The 17,864-nt window shown below is 52.2% G+C and overlaps 1 protein-coding gene across 1 annotated transcript; it reads left to right on the top strand.

Annotated features, from left to right (window-relative positions):
* Window positions 1–1,502: 1,502 nt before the first annotated feature.
* LOC134945857 (uncharacterized) lies at window positions 1,503–17,027 on the top strand. The gene is made up of 5 exons (XM_063935397.1): window positions 1,503–1,631; window positions 10,976–11,341; window positions 14,057–14,177; window positions 15,037–15,119; window positions 16,553–17,027. Exons 2-5 carry the CDS (start codon window positions 11,002–11,004, stop codon window positions 16,990–16,992), a joined length of 984 nt encoding a protein of 327 aa, XP_063791467.1. The 5' UTR covers window positions 1,503–1,631; window positions 10,976–11,001; the 3' UTR covers window positions 16,993–17,027.
* The last annotated feature ends 837 nt before the right edge of the window (window positions 17,028–17,864 follow it).

The raw sequence follows: 17,864 nt of genomic DNA, 5'->3' as shown, positions 1-17,864 counted from the left end.
CGGTGGCAGCAGCGCTGCAGAAACCAATGGGAAGATGGGGCGGTGGCCATTTCTCAGGCGCTTCGCACATGCGCAGTAGGAAAATCACAGGGAAAATGGTCGCCACGCCATTTTCCCGGAGACCTGCAGATGCGCACTAGGCCCTGGGACAGCGCTAGGGTCTCCTAGTGACCCTAGCGCCCAGAAACTATTGCTGTGCCGGCTAGAGAGGAGGGGGCCCGGGCAGGGGGCTTCACATGGAGCTCCTCCTCTCTTGATGCGTCCCTGACAATACTCACCACTTCACCGACAGACATACACATTACTGACAGAAATAGATTTCTAACAACAAATGTCAACTATCTTATTAATTAAACTGTGATCCCTCATTACACTGTGATCCCGAAAGAATGCAATCGCACGGTGATCGACAGGTGACGGGCGTCCAGTTGAGGCAACGCGGAATTGGGGGCGTGGGATCGGGAAACGCAGGTGTGTCATGGCCGTTTTCGGGGCCGGTCTATGACATCGCCTGCGTTTCCTGCGTATGAGTCTACGCAGCCGGGGGTCGACCTCTGGTGGTCATTCCGAGTTGTTCGCTCGCAAGCTGCTTTTAGCAGCTTTGCACACGCTAAGACGCCGCCTACTGGGAGTGAATCTTAGCTTATCAAAATTGCGAACGAAAGATTAGCAGAATTGCGAATAGACACTTCTTAGCAGTTTCTGAGTAGCTCCAGACTTACTCGGCATCTGCGATTAGTTCAGTGCTTGTCGTTCCTGGTTTGACATCACAAACACACCCAGCGTTCACCCAGACACTCCCCCGTTTCTCCAGCCACTCCCGCGTTTTTCCCGGAAACGGTAGCGTTTTTTCACACACACCCATAAAACGTCCTGTTTCCGCCCAGAAACACCCACTTCCTGTCAATCACATTACGATCACCAGAACGAAGAAATAACCTTGTAATGTCGTGAGTAAAATACCTAACTGCATAGCAAATTTACTTGGCGCAGTCGCACTGCGGACATTGCGCATGCGCATTAGCGACTAATCGCTCCGTTGCGAGAAAAAAATAACGAGCCAACAACTCGGAATGACCCCCTCTGTTCCATGTTTGCAATTAAATTGCGAACACATCGCGGGGCGGCACCACACATGCTGGCCAGCCCCCAGCATGTGAGTATATGGTCGCAGGTTTAGCTGCAAGAGCAAATTCTGCATCCATTTCTGTATAGCCCCCTTTGTCCTCTCCTGCTGATAAAACCTCTTATTCCTCCTCTCACCAATGTCAACTCAACCGCTGTGTACAGTTGCCCTGTGTGTGTGGTAGCGCTGTGGTAAGTAGCGTTGCGGGGGGTAGCGCTGCTGCTGTGTCAGGGCCGCTTCGGTCTTTTCGACCTTCATCAGAGGGAACAGCAGGAATTGGTCGTACTGGATGCCAATCACCATTTGTTCCATTCTCATTGGCTACTATTGTATGGGATGTGATTGGCTAATTCATCTGCCGGTCAAAGAGTCCTCGCCACGATTGGCCGCTGCCGGTGCCACCCGTCTCTGCGGAGCTCGCACTGGACCGTTACACACGTGATGTGGGCTGCCGTTACCAGCGGCGTTATTATACCGGCAACTTCCCTGTGACTCCTCCGCCCAGGTATGAGCTCTGCCCCCGGGCGTCCTCTCATCAGCGCCCTGTTACCCGCCCAGTGCTCTCATCTGCCGTGCAATGCCCGGGCACACGGCATGGAAGCAGCAGCTGCGGTGCCCCGGGTCTGGTGCTGTGTGTATGCCCCCTGCTGCTGCACACATGCCCTATGCCACTGATACCCGGGCTCCCTATTACTGCTGTGCCAGGGCTGCCTGCCATGTGTTACTGCTGTGCTGCTGTCACTGACTATACACTGCTGCTGTCACTGACTATACACTGCTGCTGTCACTGACTATACACTGTGCCGTCACTGACTATACACTGCTGCTGTCACTGACTATACACTGTGCTGTTACTGACTATACACTGTGCTGCTGTCACTGACTATACACTGCTGCTGTCACTGACTATACACTGCTGCTGTCACTGACTATACACTGTGCTGCTGTCACTGACTATACACTGCTGCTGTCACTGACTATACACTGTGCTGCTGTCACTGACTATACACTGCTGCTGTCACTGACTATACACTGTGCTGCTGTCACTGACTATACACTGTGCCGCTGTCACTGACTATACACTGTGCTGCTGTCACTGACTACACTGCTGCTGTCACTGACTATACACTGTGCTGTCACTGACTATACACTGTGCTGTCACTGACTATACACTGCTGTCACTGACTATACACTGTGCTGCTGTCACTGACTATACACTGTGCTGCTGTCACTGGCTATACACTGTACTGTCACTGACTATACACTGCTGCTGTCACTGACTATACACTGTACCGCTGTCACTGACTATACATTGCTGCTGTCACTGACTATACACTGTGCTGTTACTGACTATACACTGCTGCTGCTGTTACTGACTATACACTGCTGCTGCTGTCACTGACTATACACTGCTGCTGTCACTGACTATACACTGCTGCTGTCACTGACTATACACTGTGCTGCTGTCACTGACTATACACTGTGCCGTCACTGACTATACACTCTGCCGCTGTCACTGACTATACACTGTGCCGCTGTCACTGACTATACACTGCTGCTGTCACTGACTATACACTGTGCTGTTACTGACTATACACTGCTGCTGCTGTTACTGACTATACACTGCTGCTGCTGTCACTGACTATACACTGCTGCTGTCACTGACTATACACTGCTGCTGTCACTGACTATACACTGTACTGTCACTGACTATACACTGTGCTGCTGTCACTGACTATACACTGACTGTACACCGTGCCGTCACTGACTGTACACTGTGCCGTCACTGACTATACACTGTGCCGTCACTGACTATACACTGCTGCTGTCACTGACTATACACTGTGCTGTTACTGACTATACACTGCTGCTGTCACTGACTATACACTGTGCCGCTGTCACTGACTATACACTGCTGCTGTCACTGACTATACACTGTGCTGTTACTGACTATACACTGCTGCTGCTGTTACTGACTATACACTGCTGCTGCTGTCACTGACTATACACTGCTGCTGTCACTGACTATACACTGTACTGTCACTGACTATACACTGTGCTGCTGTCACTGACTATACACTGTGCCGCTGTCACTGACTATACACTGCCGCTGTCACTGACTATACACTGCTGCTGTCACTGACTATACACTGCCGCTGTCACTGACTATACACTGTGCTGTCACTGACTATACACTGTGCTGCTGTCACTGACTATACACTGCTGCTGTCACTGACTATACACTGTGATGCTGTCACTGACTATACACTGCTGCTGTCACTGACTATACACTGTGCCGCTGTCACTGACTATACACTGCTGCTGTCACTGACTATACACTGTGCTGTTACTGACTATACACTGCTGCTGCTGTTACTGACTATACACTGCTGCTGCTGTCACTGACTATACACTGCTGCTGTCACTGACTATACACTGTACTGTCACTGACTATACACTGTGCTGCTGTCACTGACTATACACTGTGCCGCTGTCACTGACTATACACTGCCGCTGTCACTGACTATACACTGCCGCTGTCACTGACTATACACTGCCGCTGTCACTGACTATACACTGCTGCTGCTGTCACTGACTATACACTGTGCTGTTACTGACTATACACTGCTGCTGCTGTTACTGACTATACACTGCTGCTGCTGTCACTGACTATACACTGTGCTGTCACTGACTATACACTGCTGCTGTCACTGACTATACACTGTACCGCTGTCACTGACTATACACTGTGCCGCTGTCACTGACTATACACTGCCGCTGTCACTGACTATACACTGCCGCTGTCACTGACTATACACTGCCGCTGTCACTGACTATACACTGCCGCTGTCACTGACTATACACTGCTGCTGCTGTCACTGACTATACACTGTGCTGTCACTGACTATACACTGTGCTGTCACTGACTATACACTGTGCCGCTGTCACTGACTATACACTGTGCTGCTGTCACTGGCTATACACTGTGCTGTCACTGACTATACACTGCTGCTGTCACTGACTATACACTGTGCTGTCACTGACTATACATTGCTGCTGTCACTGACTATACACTGTGCTGTCACTGACTATACACTGTGCTGCTGTCACTGGCTATACACTGTGCTGCTGTCACTGACTATACACTGTGCTGCTGTCACTGGCTATACACTGTGCTGTCACTGACTATACACTGTGCTGCTGTCACTGGCTATACACTGTGCTGTCACTGACTATACACTGCTGCTGTCACTGACTATACACTGCTGCTGTCACTGACTATACACTGTACCGCTGTCACTGACTATACACTATGCTTATACAGAGTATCCCTTATCCAAAATTCAAAATCCCACATTACTCTAGCATCCATAAGGGATATTGGGGAGACTTAAGGCCCATACACATTAGACGATGTCGCTCTGTGAGCGACATCGTCTAACGTCTCCCCCTCCCGGGCCGGCCGGTCGGCGGCCGCCTGTACGCACTGAACGATATGACCGCTCATATCGCTGTGACGTCACGCCCCCGCCAGCCCTGCATGAAGGTCGTGGACGACAGTCCACATCCTTCATGCATGCCCTACTGACAGCGACGATCGTTGCCGACCCGCGGGGCCGCGCATCGATCGTCGCTGGCGGCATACACACTTAACGATATAATGAGCGACGTCGCTCAAGGAGGGGGAAAATGAGCGACGTCGCTCATTATATCGTTAAGTGTGTATGGACCTTTAGTACGACGGGTATAGACAGGGTGCAAAGGAGCCCGGTGCACTTTAAATTTCTTCACTGGGTGTGCTGGCTCCTCCCCTCTATGCCTCCTCCCACAGGCAGTTTAGAAAAAAGTGCCCTCAGGAGAGGATGCACACTCTGCAGCTCCAGAGAGTTTTCTTCAGTTTCTTTTTAATCTTTGTTATTTTTCGGTATACTGTTTGGGCAACAGCACACCTGCACCGTGGGAGTTAGGGAGGATGGGGGCCGGGGGGGGCAGTCACCGGCCTTGCGAGGTGTCAGCCGCTTCCCCGCTGCAGGACCACCATCCTGAGAGGTTGTTTGTACAGCGGGACACTGCGCCTTGGCTGTCGCAATCGCAGCACGCCGCACACCCCTAATGATAGCCTGAAGGTGACGACAGTGGTGAGTACAAACCAGGGGTCCCGCTAGGGGGGGTCCGCCGATTCAAAGTGCGGCTGATACGCAGGGGAGGCATACGGGACCCTCCTGGGGGGACACCCTCTATAGCCCCCTGTGTACGCTGGCTAGCGGTGGCTTAAACTAGCACTTGTGTGATGTTTTTAAGCTATTTGGGAGACATTGCCAGTATAAAAACACTGTAGCCCCAATGCCATTGGGGGTGTGGGAAGGGTGTGTGTGTGGGGGGGGGGGGGGGGGGCAGGGGGGGTTGGAGCTCCTCCTGACACTCAGGAAACGCTGGAAAACTGGTACAGGGTGTAGCTAAGGGGGAGAGCCGCTATTGTACACTATAAAGAACAGTAATCATAGGTGTTTCACTGTGATACTGTATAACAGCTTACAGCCTCACTGGGGCTGTGTAGCTGGGGTGTGCTGGTCTCCTCTCTCTATCTCCCTCTCACATAGAGTAAGGGCAGGCTTGCAAAGTTATTACTTGTCTGTGTGTATGTGTGTGTAATTGTGCTTTACTGTGAACATGGCTAAACACAAACTATGCAGTGTATGCCACACCAGATTCTCTCCCTTATCATCTGATTTTGTATCATGTGAACAATGCAGCCAATCTTCACAACTCAGTGAGGGGGCTGGGGGAGATGGTCAAGAGCCTTCCTCGCTAGGTGCCATTAAAACTATGATGTCTGATATGTCATCACAACTCACTGCTAATGTTCAAAAAACTTAGCTACAACAGCAGGCTGTTGCAGACCTAGCTGCCAGGGTATATGTTACACAGCCCCCCCCCCCCCCCCTCTCTAACTCAGGACCACAAAAGCGTGGTGTCACAACAGAGGGCTGGTGCTGACCAATAGAGACCTCAGTTGTAGGGGCTGGTGTATATGTAAACCTGGGCGGCACTATGGGACTTCTAGACATGCAGATGAACTTGCTCCACCAATGCCCGAAGGCGTGACCACAACAACAAGGATAAAATTAATGAGTATTTATTTAGCACAGTTCAGATGGTAGATCGGCAGTTGCAGTAGTAAGATATGCAAATAAATAAAAGCAGTACGCAGTTCCACACGATGCAGCAGTAGATGGAATGTCCTTAGGTGTGGTATCCGCAACAAGGCAAGCTTGGGAGGTTTAGGAGATGACAAGTCCTTTTACCAACACCTAACAGCTGAACAGTGAAATGGAAGCAGGAACTGACCAGCAGATGTTGTACAGAGGCTGAATGTACTGTAGAGTAAATGGTATACGTAGACTGCCGGATAGAACCGGACCTGGTGAAGAACTGTTGAAGTAGTGCAGATGAACCAGTGTAGCAGGAGGAGAGTTGAATGACACCGGTGACGCTAGAGATCGGTGGTATTGAAGAGTAGATGAAAGACCACCGATGGTATCAGGAAAACCGATGGCAAAGCACCGATGATATCATGAAGCTGAACACCGCTTGGAGCCAGACGCTGGAAGCCGGTATTTCGAGCACTGCCAGTCGCAGGGAGCAATGAGGACACTGTAGAGTCAGGCTGCACCGCAAGGTGGTGATTGGTGCGGGTCTCTGGTGGAATGAAGACACAGGAGCTGGAATACCTGGAACTGAATAATCAACCACAAGGAGCAGAGACAGGATACACTGGAAATGACAACCAAAGCACTGACAACTTCCTGGTTCAGGAACAGGACCTTTATACCTGCAGCAGTGCAGGGATTGGATGAACAATCAGGCAGAGTTTAGCGATGCTGTAGATAGGTGGAAATAGCGTCATGTGATTAGAACCAACATGGTTGCGCCCATACTAGCATTTGGAGGGAAACCTAGCTTGTAGCACCATGTGAGGATTTACAGTAATGGAAGTGCAGCAATGGCGGTGGATGCCGCGGAGGGCTAGAAACGCCATTCTAACTACAAGAGTTCCTGGTGACAGCGTCTGCAGACTGGCAGGGAGGAGATATGAAGTGAGGATGTCAGCAGCATGACTGAGACCCGGCCCTGGAACGCTGAGCCAGCCTCAGGAGACACCTGAACGGTAGATAATGGCGTCCAGTAACCTGGAACGTGACACGTGGTTTACCTACTTTACTCTCTGATACAGATGAGGATATACAGGAGGATGGGGAGGACTTGTATCCCGTTAGTGGGGATTCCACTTCTGCTCAGGGTATTGGACCCCTCATTCTGGCTATACGGGATGTGTTAAAACTCCCTCTAGAGGACGCTGCGTCACAGCAGTCATTTTCCTTTACACAGAACAAACCTAATGTCACTTTCCCTGATTCTGCAGAGTTGGACGACCTATTTAGGTTAACCTGGAAAAATCCAAACAAAAAATAACAAGTGTCAAAAAGATTTTTGCACACTTTCCCATTTGCTCCTGAAATTCTGGGAAGAACCCCGGTCATAGCAGGTTGCATTCATACGTGGGCTACTCAGATTCAGAATGGCCTCTCCAGGGATATGCCTCTGGTCACTACGGTGACTCTCCTGAAGCACATTCAGGACATTGCACGCGTCCTGTGTGACTCTCTCAAGGAGATGGGCAGTATTAATGCTAGGACTTCTGCCATGGCAGTGTCGGCGCGCAGGGCCTTGTGGTTGCGTTAATGGATAGCAGATGTAGAGTCCAAGCGCAGTGTGGAATCTCTCCACTTTTCTGGGGAATGGCTCTTTGGGATTGAGTTGGTTACGTGGATTTCTAAGGTTACTGCGAGGAAATCCACATTTCTCCCCTCTGGGGCCCCACCGGCTAGACGTTCCTACCTGGGGCCATCTGTTCAGTCCTTTCGGTCTAACAGATTTCGATCTAGGGCCAGAGGTGCCTCCAATGCGGCTAGAGGCACCAGAGGTAAGACAAGAAGACTTGCAAACACTGGTTCTCAGGAACAGCGCACCAGTTCTGCTTCCACTAAGTCCTCAGCATGACGGTGGGGGATCTCGAGGTGGGAGCTTGACTGCGTCACTTCAGCTGCGTCTGGGAGAACTCCTGCCAGGAAACCTGGGTCAAGGACCTCATTTCTCAGGACTACAGGCTGGAGCTCGATGGTGCTCCTCCCCAACACTTTTTCAAATCAAGCTTACCAGCTTCGGAGGATACGCAAGTTACGTTGCAACAGGCCATCCAAAAGTTGGTCCAGTCCCACGTCATTGTTCCAGTACCAATACAAAAAAAATATGGGAGGTTCCATGCCAGAACATTTCAATTGGATCTCCTGAGCAAATGGTCCGGATCACACCTTCAGATGCATTGGATGATACTGCTGTCACCTCAGGCCAGGATTTCCCTCCTATGGTGGCTGCAGTCTTTCAATCTCCTGGAAGGCCAGAGTTTCGGGATTCAAAATTGGATCCTCCTCACGATGGATGCGAGTCTGAGAGGATGGGGAGCTGTCACCTAAGGGGCTCAGTTCCAGGGCAGGTGGTCAGACCACGAAGCCCTCCTTCCGATCAACATTCTGGAACTTCGGGTGATCTACAATGCTCTGCTTCAGGCCTCTCCTCTGCTCAGGGATCACGCAATCCAGGTACAGTCGGACACGCCACAGCAGTGGCGTACATCAATCGGCGAGGGACAAAAAGCAGGGCCTGCATGCGAGAGGTGTCAAAGATACTCCTCTGGGCAGAAAGAAACGCAAGAGCAATGTCAGCAATCTTCATTCCGGGAGTAGACAACTGGGAAGCGGACTTCCTGAGTCGTCACGATCTCCACCCGGGAGAGTGGGGGCTCCACCATCAAGTGTTTCAGCAGATCATTGACCAGTGGGGCTGCCCACAAATTGACGTGATGGCTTCTCGATTCAACAAGAAGCTTCATTGGTATTGCTCCTGAACCAGGGACCCTCAGGCGAGGGCAGTGGATGCACTGACGTCACCTTGGCCTTACCGGCTGGTCTACCTGTTTCCTCCGATTCCATTGCTCCCAAGGGTACTAAAGCGATCAGAAATCAAGGAGTGCAGGCAATTCTGATTGCCCCGGATTGGCCTCGGAGGGCGTGGTACGTGGATCTTCTGGACATGTCCGTCGAAGACCCTTGGCCTCTACCAGTAAGAAAAGATCTTCAACAAAGACCGTTCCTCTACCCGGACTAACAGCAACTTCGTTTGAGTGGAACATCCTAGCTTACGAGGACCTTTCCAAGAAGGTCCATGCTACCATGGTTCAGGCCAGGAAACCTGTGACGTCAAAACACTATCATCATATCTGGAGAAGATATGTCTCTTACTGCGAGGACCGCACGAACCCGCCTGCGGAGTTCAACTTGGGACGTTTCCTGCAGGCTGGTGTGGACAAGGGCTTTGGTCTGGGTTCCATTAAGGTCCAGATTTCAGCTCTCTCCATCTTCTTCCAGAAGAAATTGGCAGTGTTGCCAGAAGTTCAGACCTTCTTACAAGGGGTACTCCACATACAACCTCCTTTTGTGCCGCCCACGGCACCCTGGGATTTGAATGTAGTATTGGAATTTCTACAGTCCTCCTGGTTTGAACCATTGATGATGGTAGAAGTATAAGTACCTTACCTCGAATACGGTGATGTTGTTGGCCCTGGCTTCTGCTAGTCGTGTCTCAGAATTGGGGGCCTTATTGTGTAAAAGTCCCTACTTGGTCTTTTACGAGGACAGAGCGGAGCTCAGGACTAGGCAGCAGTTCCTGCCGAAGGTCGTCTCTGCATTTCACTTGAATCAACCTATTGTGGTTCCGGTATGAGCCTTGAAGATCTATGTCAAGAGAACGGTTCAGATCAGAAAGACGGATTCCTTGTTCGTGCTATATGATGCACAGAAAAAAGGTTGCCTTGCTTATATGCAGTCTATTGCTCGTTGGCTTAGGCTTACTATACAACAGCTGTGATCAGGTCAGAACTGCGCATGTTTATACACCGTAATGCGCAGGCGTGTCACACGGGTACAAAGTGGATCGTCGCTGTGTGATGGGTTTTACGAAGAATCCATTCGCACATCCGAACGCAAGGTGATTGCCAGGAAGAGGGCGTTTGTGGGTGTCAACTGACCGTTTTCTGGGAGTGATTGGGAAAATGCAGGCGTGTCCAAGCATTTGCAGGGCGGGTGTCTGACGTCAGTTCCGGCCCCAGACAGGCTGAAGTGATCGCAGCGGCTGAGTAAGTTCTGGGCAACTCAAAAACGACACAAAGTTTAGTTGTACCACTCGGCTGCACATGCGATCGCACACTTGCACAGCTAAAATACACTCCCCTGTAGGTGGCGACTATCTGATCGCAGCGCCCGCCTCAGTGCGTTGACTTTTCTGCAGGTTCTCTTTTTATAGTTTCCTGTTCAGCTGTTGCTGTTTTGTTACCAGTCGTTGGTGGTTGTTTTATGTTAATGGTGTGCTGGTGTATAAATCTCACCACTTATTGTTATGTTCCTTCTCTGAAGTATGTGCTTTCTCCTTTGGGCACTGTTTTACCTATAACTGCCTGTGGGAGGGGGTATAGAGGGGAGGAGCCAGCACACCCAATGAAGAATTTAAAGTGCACCGGCTCCTTTGGGCCCCGTCTATACCCCATCGTACTATTTCCCCAATATCCCTTATGGACTACGAGAAAAGGATTTACCGGTAGGTAATTAAAATCCTATTTATGCCTGCACAGCGTCTCCGCTCTGATCGTCACTGATCATTCCTCTGTTCCATCCTCTTCTGTGTTCTGTATAGTTACACTGATCCAGTAACAATGCCACTGCTGTGTATTTATAGGTCTGGACCCTCGCCGTCGCTGAGCCATGCAGCCCCCAGCTGATTGTGATGTTGGCGATCCGATGCGACGCATGTTGTCCCAGTACATGCCAGGGACCATTCGGGGTCTCCAGGGACACGGCGTCAGGAGAGTGTGCCTTCAGCTCTTTGGCCAGCATGGCCATGGAAAATCCTCCCTCATTAACTCATGTCTGTGTGTGGTCCAGGACTGTAAGTTCAGCAACGTGGCCGGGGCAGGAGGATCTGGAAAACCCTTTACCATGGCGAGGAAGGAGTACAAGCTGGCCGACACTGTATACATCATTGATAACCGTGGTCTAAACCAGATGAATATAGATGAGAACTTGGAGGTGGCGGCTCAGTTACGTAAGTGACGCTATACATTGCTCTACCATACAGTCACATGCTGCGTTATTAGGGTGGTGGGCACAGGGATGGATTACGGGTCACATGGGCCTGGGGCAGAAAATGAGCAAGGGCCTGTGGGGGTGTGGTTAGTGCCATGTGGGCTTCTATTAATCTGATCTGACTGAACGGCAGCCAGACACGGGTGCAGTCAGAGTGAGTGGCACCAGACACGGGCGCAGTCAGAGTGAGCGGCAGCTAGACATGGGCGCAGGCAGAGTGAGTGGCACCAGACACGGGCGCAGTCAGAGTGAGCGGCAGCTAGACACAGGCGCAGTCAGAGTGAGCGGCAGCTAGACATGGGCGCAGGCAGAGTGAGTGGCACCAGACACGGGCGCAGTCAGAGTGAGTGGCACCAGACACGGGCGCAGTCAGAGTGAGTGGCAGCCAGACACGGGCGCAGTCAGAGTGAGTGGCAGCCAGACACGGGTGCAGTCAGAGTGAGTGGCAGCCAGACACGGGTGCAGTCAGAGTGAGTGGCAGCCAGACACGGGTGCAGTCAGAGTGAGTGGCACCAGACACGGGCGCAGTCAGAGTGAGCGGCAGCTAGACATGGGCGCAGGCAGAGTGAGTGGCACCAGACACGGGCGCAGTCAGAGTGAGCGGCAGCTAGACACAGGCGCAGTCAGAGTGAGCGGCAGCTAGACATGGGCGCAGGCAGAGTGAGTGGCACCAGACACGGGCGCAGTCAGAGTGAGTGGCACCAGACACGGGCGCAGTCAGAGTGAGTGGCAGCTAGACATGGGCGCAGGCAGAGTGAGTGGCACCAGACACGGGCGCAGTCAGAGTGAGCGGCAGCTAGACACAGGCGCAGTCAGAGTGAGCGGCAGCTAGACATGGGCGCAGGCAGAGTGAGTGGCACCAGACACGGGCGCAGGCAGAGTGAGTGGCACCAGACATGGGCGCAGGCAGAGTGTGCGGCAGCCAGACACGGGCGCAGTCAGAGTGAGCGGCAGCCAGACACGGGTGCAGTCAGAGTGAGCGGCAGCCAGACACGGGTTCAGTCAGAGTGAGTGGCAGTCAGACACGGGCGCAGTCAGAGTGAGGGCGGCCAGACACGGGCGCAGTCACAGTGAGTGGCAGCTAGACATGGGTGCAGTCAGAGTGAGTGGCAGCCAGACATGGGCGCAGTCAGAGTGAGTAGCAGCCAGACACGGGTGCAGTCAGAGTGAGTGGCAGCCAGACACGGGTGCAGGCAGAGTGAGTGGCAGCCAGACACGGGTGCAGGCAGAGTGAGTGGCACCAGACACGGGCGCAGTCAGAGTGAGTGGCAGTCAGACACGGGCGCAGGCAGAGTGAGCGGCAGCCAGACATGGGTGCAGTCAGAGTGAGCGGCAGCCAGATAGGAGTGCAGTCAGAGAGAGTGGCAGACAGACACGGGCGCAGTCAGAGTGAGGGTGGCCAGACACGGGCGCAGTCAGAGTGAGGGCGGCCAGACACGGGCGCAGTCAGAGTAAGTGGCAGCCAGACACGGGCGCAGTCAGAGTAAGTGGCAGCCAGACACGGGCGCAGTCAGATTGAGTGGCAGCCAGACACGGGTGCAGTCAGAGTGAGCGGCTGCTAGACACGGGTGCAGGCAGAGTGAGTGGCAGCCAGACACGGGCGCAGTCAGAGTAAGTGGCAGCCAGACACGGGCGCAGTCAGAGTAAGTGGCAGCCAGACACGGGCGCAGTCAGAGTAAGTGGCAGCCAGACACGGGCGCAGTCAGAGTGAGTGGCAGTCAGACACGGGCGCAGTCAGAGTGAGTGGCAGCCAGACACGGGCGCAGTCAGAGTGAGGGCGGCCAGACACGGGCGCAGTCAGAGTGAGTGGCAGCCAGACACGGGCGCAGTCAGAGTGAGGGCGGCCAGACACGGGCGCAGTCACAGTGAGTGGCAGCTAGACACGGGCGCAGTCAGAGTGAGGGCGGCCAGACACGGGCGCAGTCACAGTGAGTGGCAGCTAGACATGGGCGCAGTCAGAGTGAGTGGCAGCCAGACATGGGCGCAGTCAGAGTGAGTGGCAGTCAGACACGGGCGCAGGCAGAGTGAGCGGCAGCCAGACATGGGTGCAATCAGAGTGAGTGGCAGCCAGACATGGGCGCAGTCAGAGTGAGTGGCAGCCAGACACGGGCGCAGGCAGAGTGAGTGGCAGCCAGACACGGGCGCAGGCAGAGTGAGTGGCAGCCAGACATGGGCGCAGTCAGAGTGAGTGGCACCAGACACGGGCGCAGTCAGAGTGAGTGGCAGTCAGACACGGGCGCAGTCAGAGTGCGTGGCAGCCAGACATGGGCGCAGTCAGAGTGAGGGTGGCCAGACACGGGCGCAGTCAGAGTGAGTGGCAGTCAGACACGGGCGCAGTCAGAGTGAGTGGCAGCCAGACACGGGCGCAGTCAGAGTGAGGGCGGCCAGACACGGGCGCAGGCAGAGTGAGTGGCAGTCAGACACGGGCGCAGGCAGAGTGAGTGGCTGCTAGACACGGGTGCAGTCAGAGTGAGTGGCAGCCAGACATGGGTGCAGTCAGAGTGAGTGGCAGCCAGACATGGGTGCAGTCAGAGTGAGTGGCAGCCAGACATGGGCGCAGTCAGAGTGAGTGGCAGCCAGAAATGGGCGCAGTCAGAGTGAGTGGCAGCCAGACACGGCACTGTTTATATTTCTAGGTGCGCAGCCAATATTACTGTTTCCTTTCTCTCCATAGGGAAGCTGCGGGCGCTGGGGAAGGTGGATTGGGAGTTTGAGGTGGATAGAACCGTGAATCTTCTTGAGGACAGATACAAAAATAAGTCCATGGATTTCATAGTGCCAGTGTTTGTTCTCAGGTATGCTGATCATTGTAGTGCATGCTGCTCGCAGGTCAGGGGCATGTCTATAAACAACTGTCAGTGTAAGCCCCAGTGTTCCCCTGCATGAGAACACTGCTGGGCTGATGACCATATGGGGTCGGGTGATTATTGACCCCTGGTTAGGGGTAGATCCCTATTTGATCTGTACAGGACACAATACAGTGATGTATGTGTAGCAAAGAAAAATTGGCGTTTTAGGAGTTACAGTATTAAAATTTTCAAATTTGGAATTTTCACCTTCAACTTTTAACTTCAGCTTTTCTATACTAACCTTCTGTTCTCTTCACAATATTGGGGGTGATTCAGATCTGATCGTAGATGTGTTAAATTTAACACATCTACAATCAGTTTCTCGGACATGCAGGGGGACTCCCAGCACAGGGCTAGTCCGCCCAGCATGTCAGGTCCTATCCTCCCCCCCCCCCCCCCCCCTTCCCTCTCGCAAGGGTGCAAAAGCATTGCATAGCAGCAATGCTTTTGCACCCGGCGAGTAGCTCCCTTGTCGCAGCGGCTGCATGTGATGTCACGCAGCTGCCGCGTCCCGCAACGGTCTAGACATACCTGCGTTGTCCGGACCGCACCCCGCCAACGTCGTTAGAACGTTGGCACTCCCCTCCCGCCCCGCGACCACCTCTTCCTGTCAATCAGGCACAGGCGATCGTAGCCCTGAGATGCTGTTAGAATCTCACTGGGCCTCCCGGGGTGTGCACGCGCAGTACGCCCGCTGCGTGAGCGCACTCGTCCAAGGGCTTCAGACTGCGACCTCCATTGTCCTTTGTCTGTTTCTATACTAAACTTCTGCTCTCGTCACAATATTCTCCTTTGTCTGTTGCAGTGTTAAACACCCATATCCAAAGAGTGTATCCAGCATATCCAGTGATATCCTGCCCTTTCTGAGAGATGCGTTTGAGATAACAGGTGAGAGTTATTCTGTACAGTGTATATACGGGTGTGTGCACATATACAGAATTGGGGATATGTAGCACCACAGGGGAAAGTGCACAATCTAAGTTATACAGGCAAACAACAGTCCCCCCCCCCATCCCTCCTCCTCCCACGCATCATAATGCTGTATCTGTGACTGCATACCCATTCCTTTGTGACTGATCCTAACTACTGGGTACACTACTTAGAAACTAAGGAAAACTATGCAATATGGGAATCGCAGCAGACTCGTATAGAAACATATAGGTCCCAGTCTTCACTGATCTATAGTGTGTTGGATAAAATGCTGGCCTCCGGGGGAACAGGAATACTTATCTCACTACACAGTGCATAGTATAACGCTAGAGCATCTGGTGACGGAACCACCGATTGCCTTCTGCCAGTCCGTGGCATCAGTACTGATATCCTACAGTGTACAGGATTCCCTGGGTGGTTGTCATTGCAGTAACCAATGAAATTGCGGATATTGCAGCTAATGAGAAAGGTGCCAATGGAATCATAGATGCTGAATCTACTTCAGTAATGAAACCCTGGATTGATGCCACCGTCTGGCAGCCTGTTGGCCGGTAGGCTCAGTAAAACTTACCTGAACATATAGGGAATGGGCCCGTTCAGCCAATGGGCTTGTAAGGTTGAATTGACAACTTCTGTGCTGGAGGTTTTGTGTTGGCTTTCTCTGGAGCAAGGCAAATCTAGGTTGGGCCTGATGCACCTGCCGGCAATCTATCTATTCTCAGAGTGGCAGAGCCTAAAGGTGGGTACACACTGGTAGATATATCTGCAGATCAATTGATCGGCAGATATACCTATGGATGGATCGGGCAGTGTGTTGAGCATACATACTGCCCGATCCGTTGGGGACTGACGTCATGAACTATGCGGGCGTGTACACACGACCGCCCAGTTCAGCTGTCAATCTCCGCCGGACGCCGCAGCAGGCCGACCGCCCATACACACACAGCGATGCGCCAATATATCGGTAGATATATTGGCCGTCGGCTGTGCAGCGGGGCCGACGCGATACGTCTGTGAACGACAGACCTGCGATATATCGGCCTATTCAAGAGAACGGCCGATATATCGGCCAGTGTGTACCCACCTTAAGTGCTGTAACTGGGCCAAGAATTTACCCATGCAACCTAAAGTGTGTCAATGTGACCTTGAGTATGAGGTTTGACCATGGTCCAACTACCTACGCTCTGTGGTCAGTGGTACCGAGAGAGGGGGACAGTGCTAATGACCTGGATGGCCTGGCCTGTGTGGTGACTTAGAACTCCCAGAGGCAGAGCTGTATGCTACTAATGTTTATTTGCTAGGATTTACAGTTAACTAAAGAAAAAGTAATTGTTTAATTTGTGCATTCAAATGAAATGAAACCTCCTGTCCTCCTCCTTCTCTTCTGACAGGAGTCTTTCCCATTGTGGTCCTCACTAATTATACGAACCAAAATATTACTAGCATGTGCAGAGCAATGGCAGACCTTGGCGCCCAGCACATCTTCGCTCTGGATAATTACACCACCTCAAATTCCACCCGGAATGTGGGCACCGACACCCCAGTCCTGAGATTCCTGCACGCCTGCCTCCAGGAGGCCGATCGGGGGATTCAGAAGAGGCAGAACCTGGACGCACAGTTGGAGGTTATAAGGCAATCTGTAAGTCAGATCCAGTCGGAGATGAGAAGACAGAAAGAGATCGAGGGGGTTATGAAGCAGGAGAACCGGAATAAGAGGCCATGGAACAGGAGGCAAGTGCACTGGGGCCCCCAAAGCCTTTATCCAGCTTGGCGAAGGAGGAGAAACATGACTCAGTTACTGAGAAATCTACAATGCAGAGTTCACATTTGAAAATAAACGTGGACCTCCTTAGGGGCCAAACCAAACCAGGCCCCGCAGCCTTCTTGTCATAAGTAATGGGAGAGTGTTAGAGACGTGTGATTGTTGTTACGTTCCCCCACTCCTGGTTGTTCTACACCAGGCATGTCCAAACTGCGGCCCTCCAGCTGTTGAGAAACTACACTTCCCAGCATGCCCTGACACAGCTTTAGCGTTCTCTGACAGCAAAACTGTGTCAGGGCATGCTGGGATATGTAGTTTCACAACAGCTGGAGGGCCGCAGTTTGGACATGCCTGTTCTACACCATGGGGCTATAATTATAACGGCAAAACCAGCAGAGACCAATCCAGTATTCCTAAGCCAGCAGTCTATTAATTCCCAGCTAATTCTGTGAGACCTGAGCCACTGTGTAATACCAGTGATGTATACGTATGGGCCTTCTGCCACAGGAAGAGGTGAATCTATGGGGCCTGTCCGGGGGTTCTAGAGCAGAAGCCCTGATCTAGACCAGTAACGGGTGAAGATACCCCAGGTAGACATGCAAACTCACAAATACAGAAGGTTGTGCTGCGCTCAGTCCTAATTGTGATGGTAATGTGCTAGCACCTAAGTGAAGTCTGTATGGACTGTTTGTCAGATTGAAAAACCAAACAAAATGATGGATATATACACCTGTGACCCCTGTAATTGTCTTGTATGTACTAAACAGTATAGTGTATTGCTAAACTGCCGGATGGTTAATGAAAAGAGAAAATATATAAATCTAAATGATGACAGATTGTTATGCACACCAGTGCCTGCAGGAAAGTACTGGTGTCAGAACTGTTATGCACTCCAGTGTCTGCAGGAATGTACTGGTGTTTGAACTGTTATGCAAAACAAA

Source organism: Pseudophryne corroboree, chromosome 7 (genome assembly GCF_028390025.1).
Source record: "Pseudophryne corroboree isolate aPseCor3 chromosome 7, aPseCor3.hap2, whole genome shotgun sequence".
In the NCBI taxonomy this organism is placed as follows: domain Eukaryota; kingdom Metazoa; phylum Chordata; class Amphibia; order Anura; family Myobatrachidae; genus Pseudophryne; species Pseudophryne corroboree.
The sequence above is the reverse complement of the archived record's forward strand: the minus strand, read 5'-3'. Positions and strand labels throughout refer to the sequence as shown.

Coding starts and splice junctions, on each gene's coding strand:
- LOC134945857 (XM_063935397.1), top strand. CDS start 11,002: ATGCAGCCCCCAGCTGATTGTGATGTTGGCGATCCGATGCGACGCATG. Junction 11,342..14,056: donor GGAGGTGGCGGCTCAGTTAC/GTAAGTGACGCT, acceptor TTCTCTCCATAG/GGAAGCTGCGGGCGCTGGGG. Junction 14,178..15,036: donor GTGCCAGTGTTTGTTCTCAG/GTATGCTGATCA, acceptor TGTCTGTTGCAG/TGTTAAACACCCATATCCAA.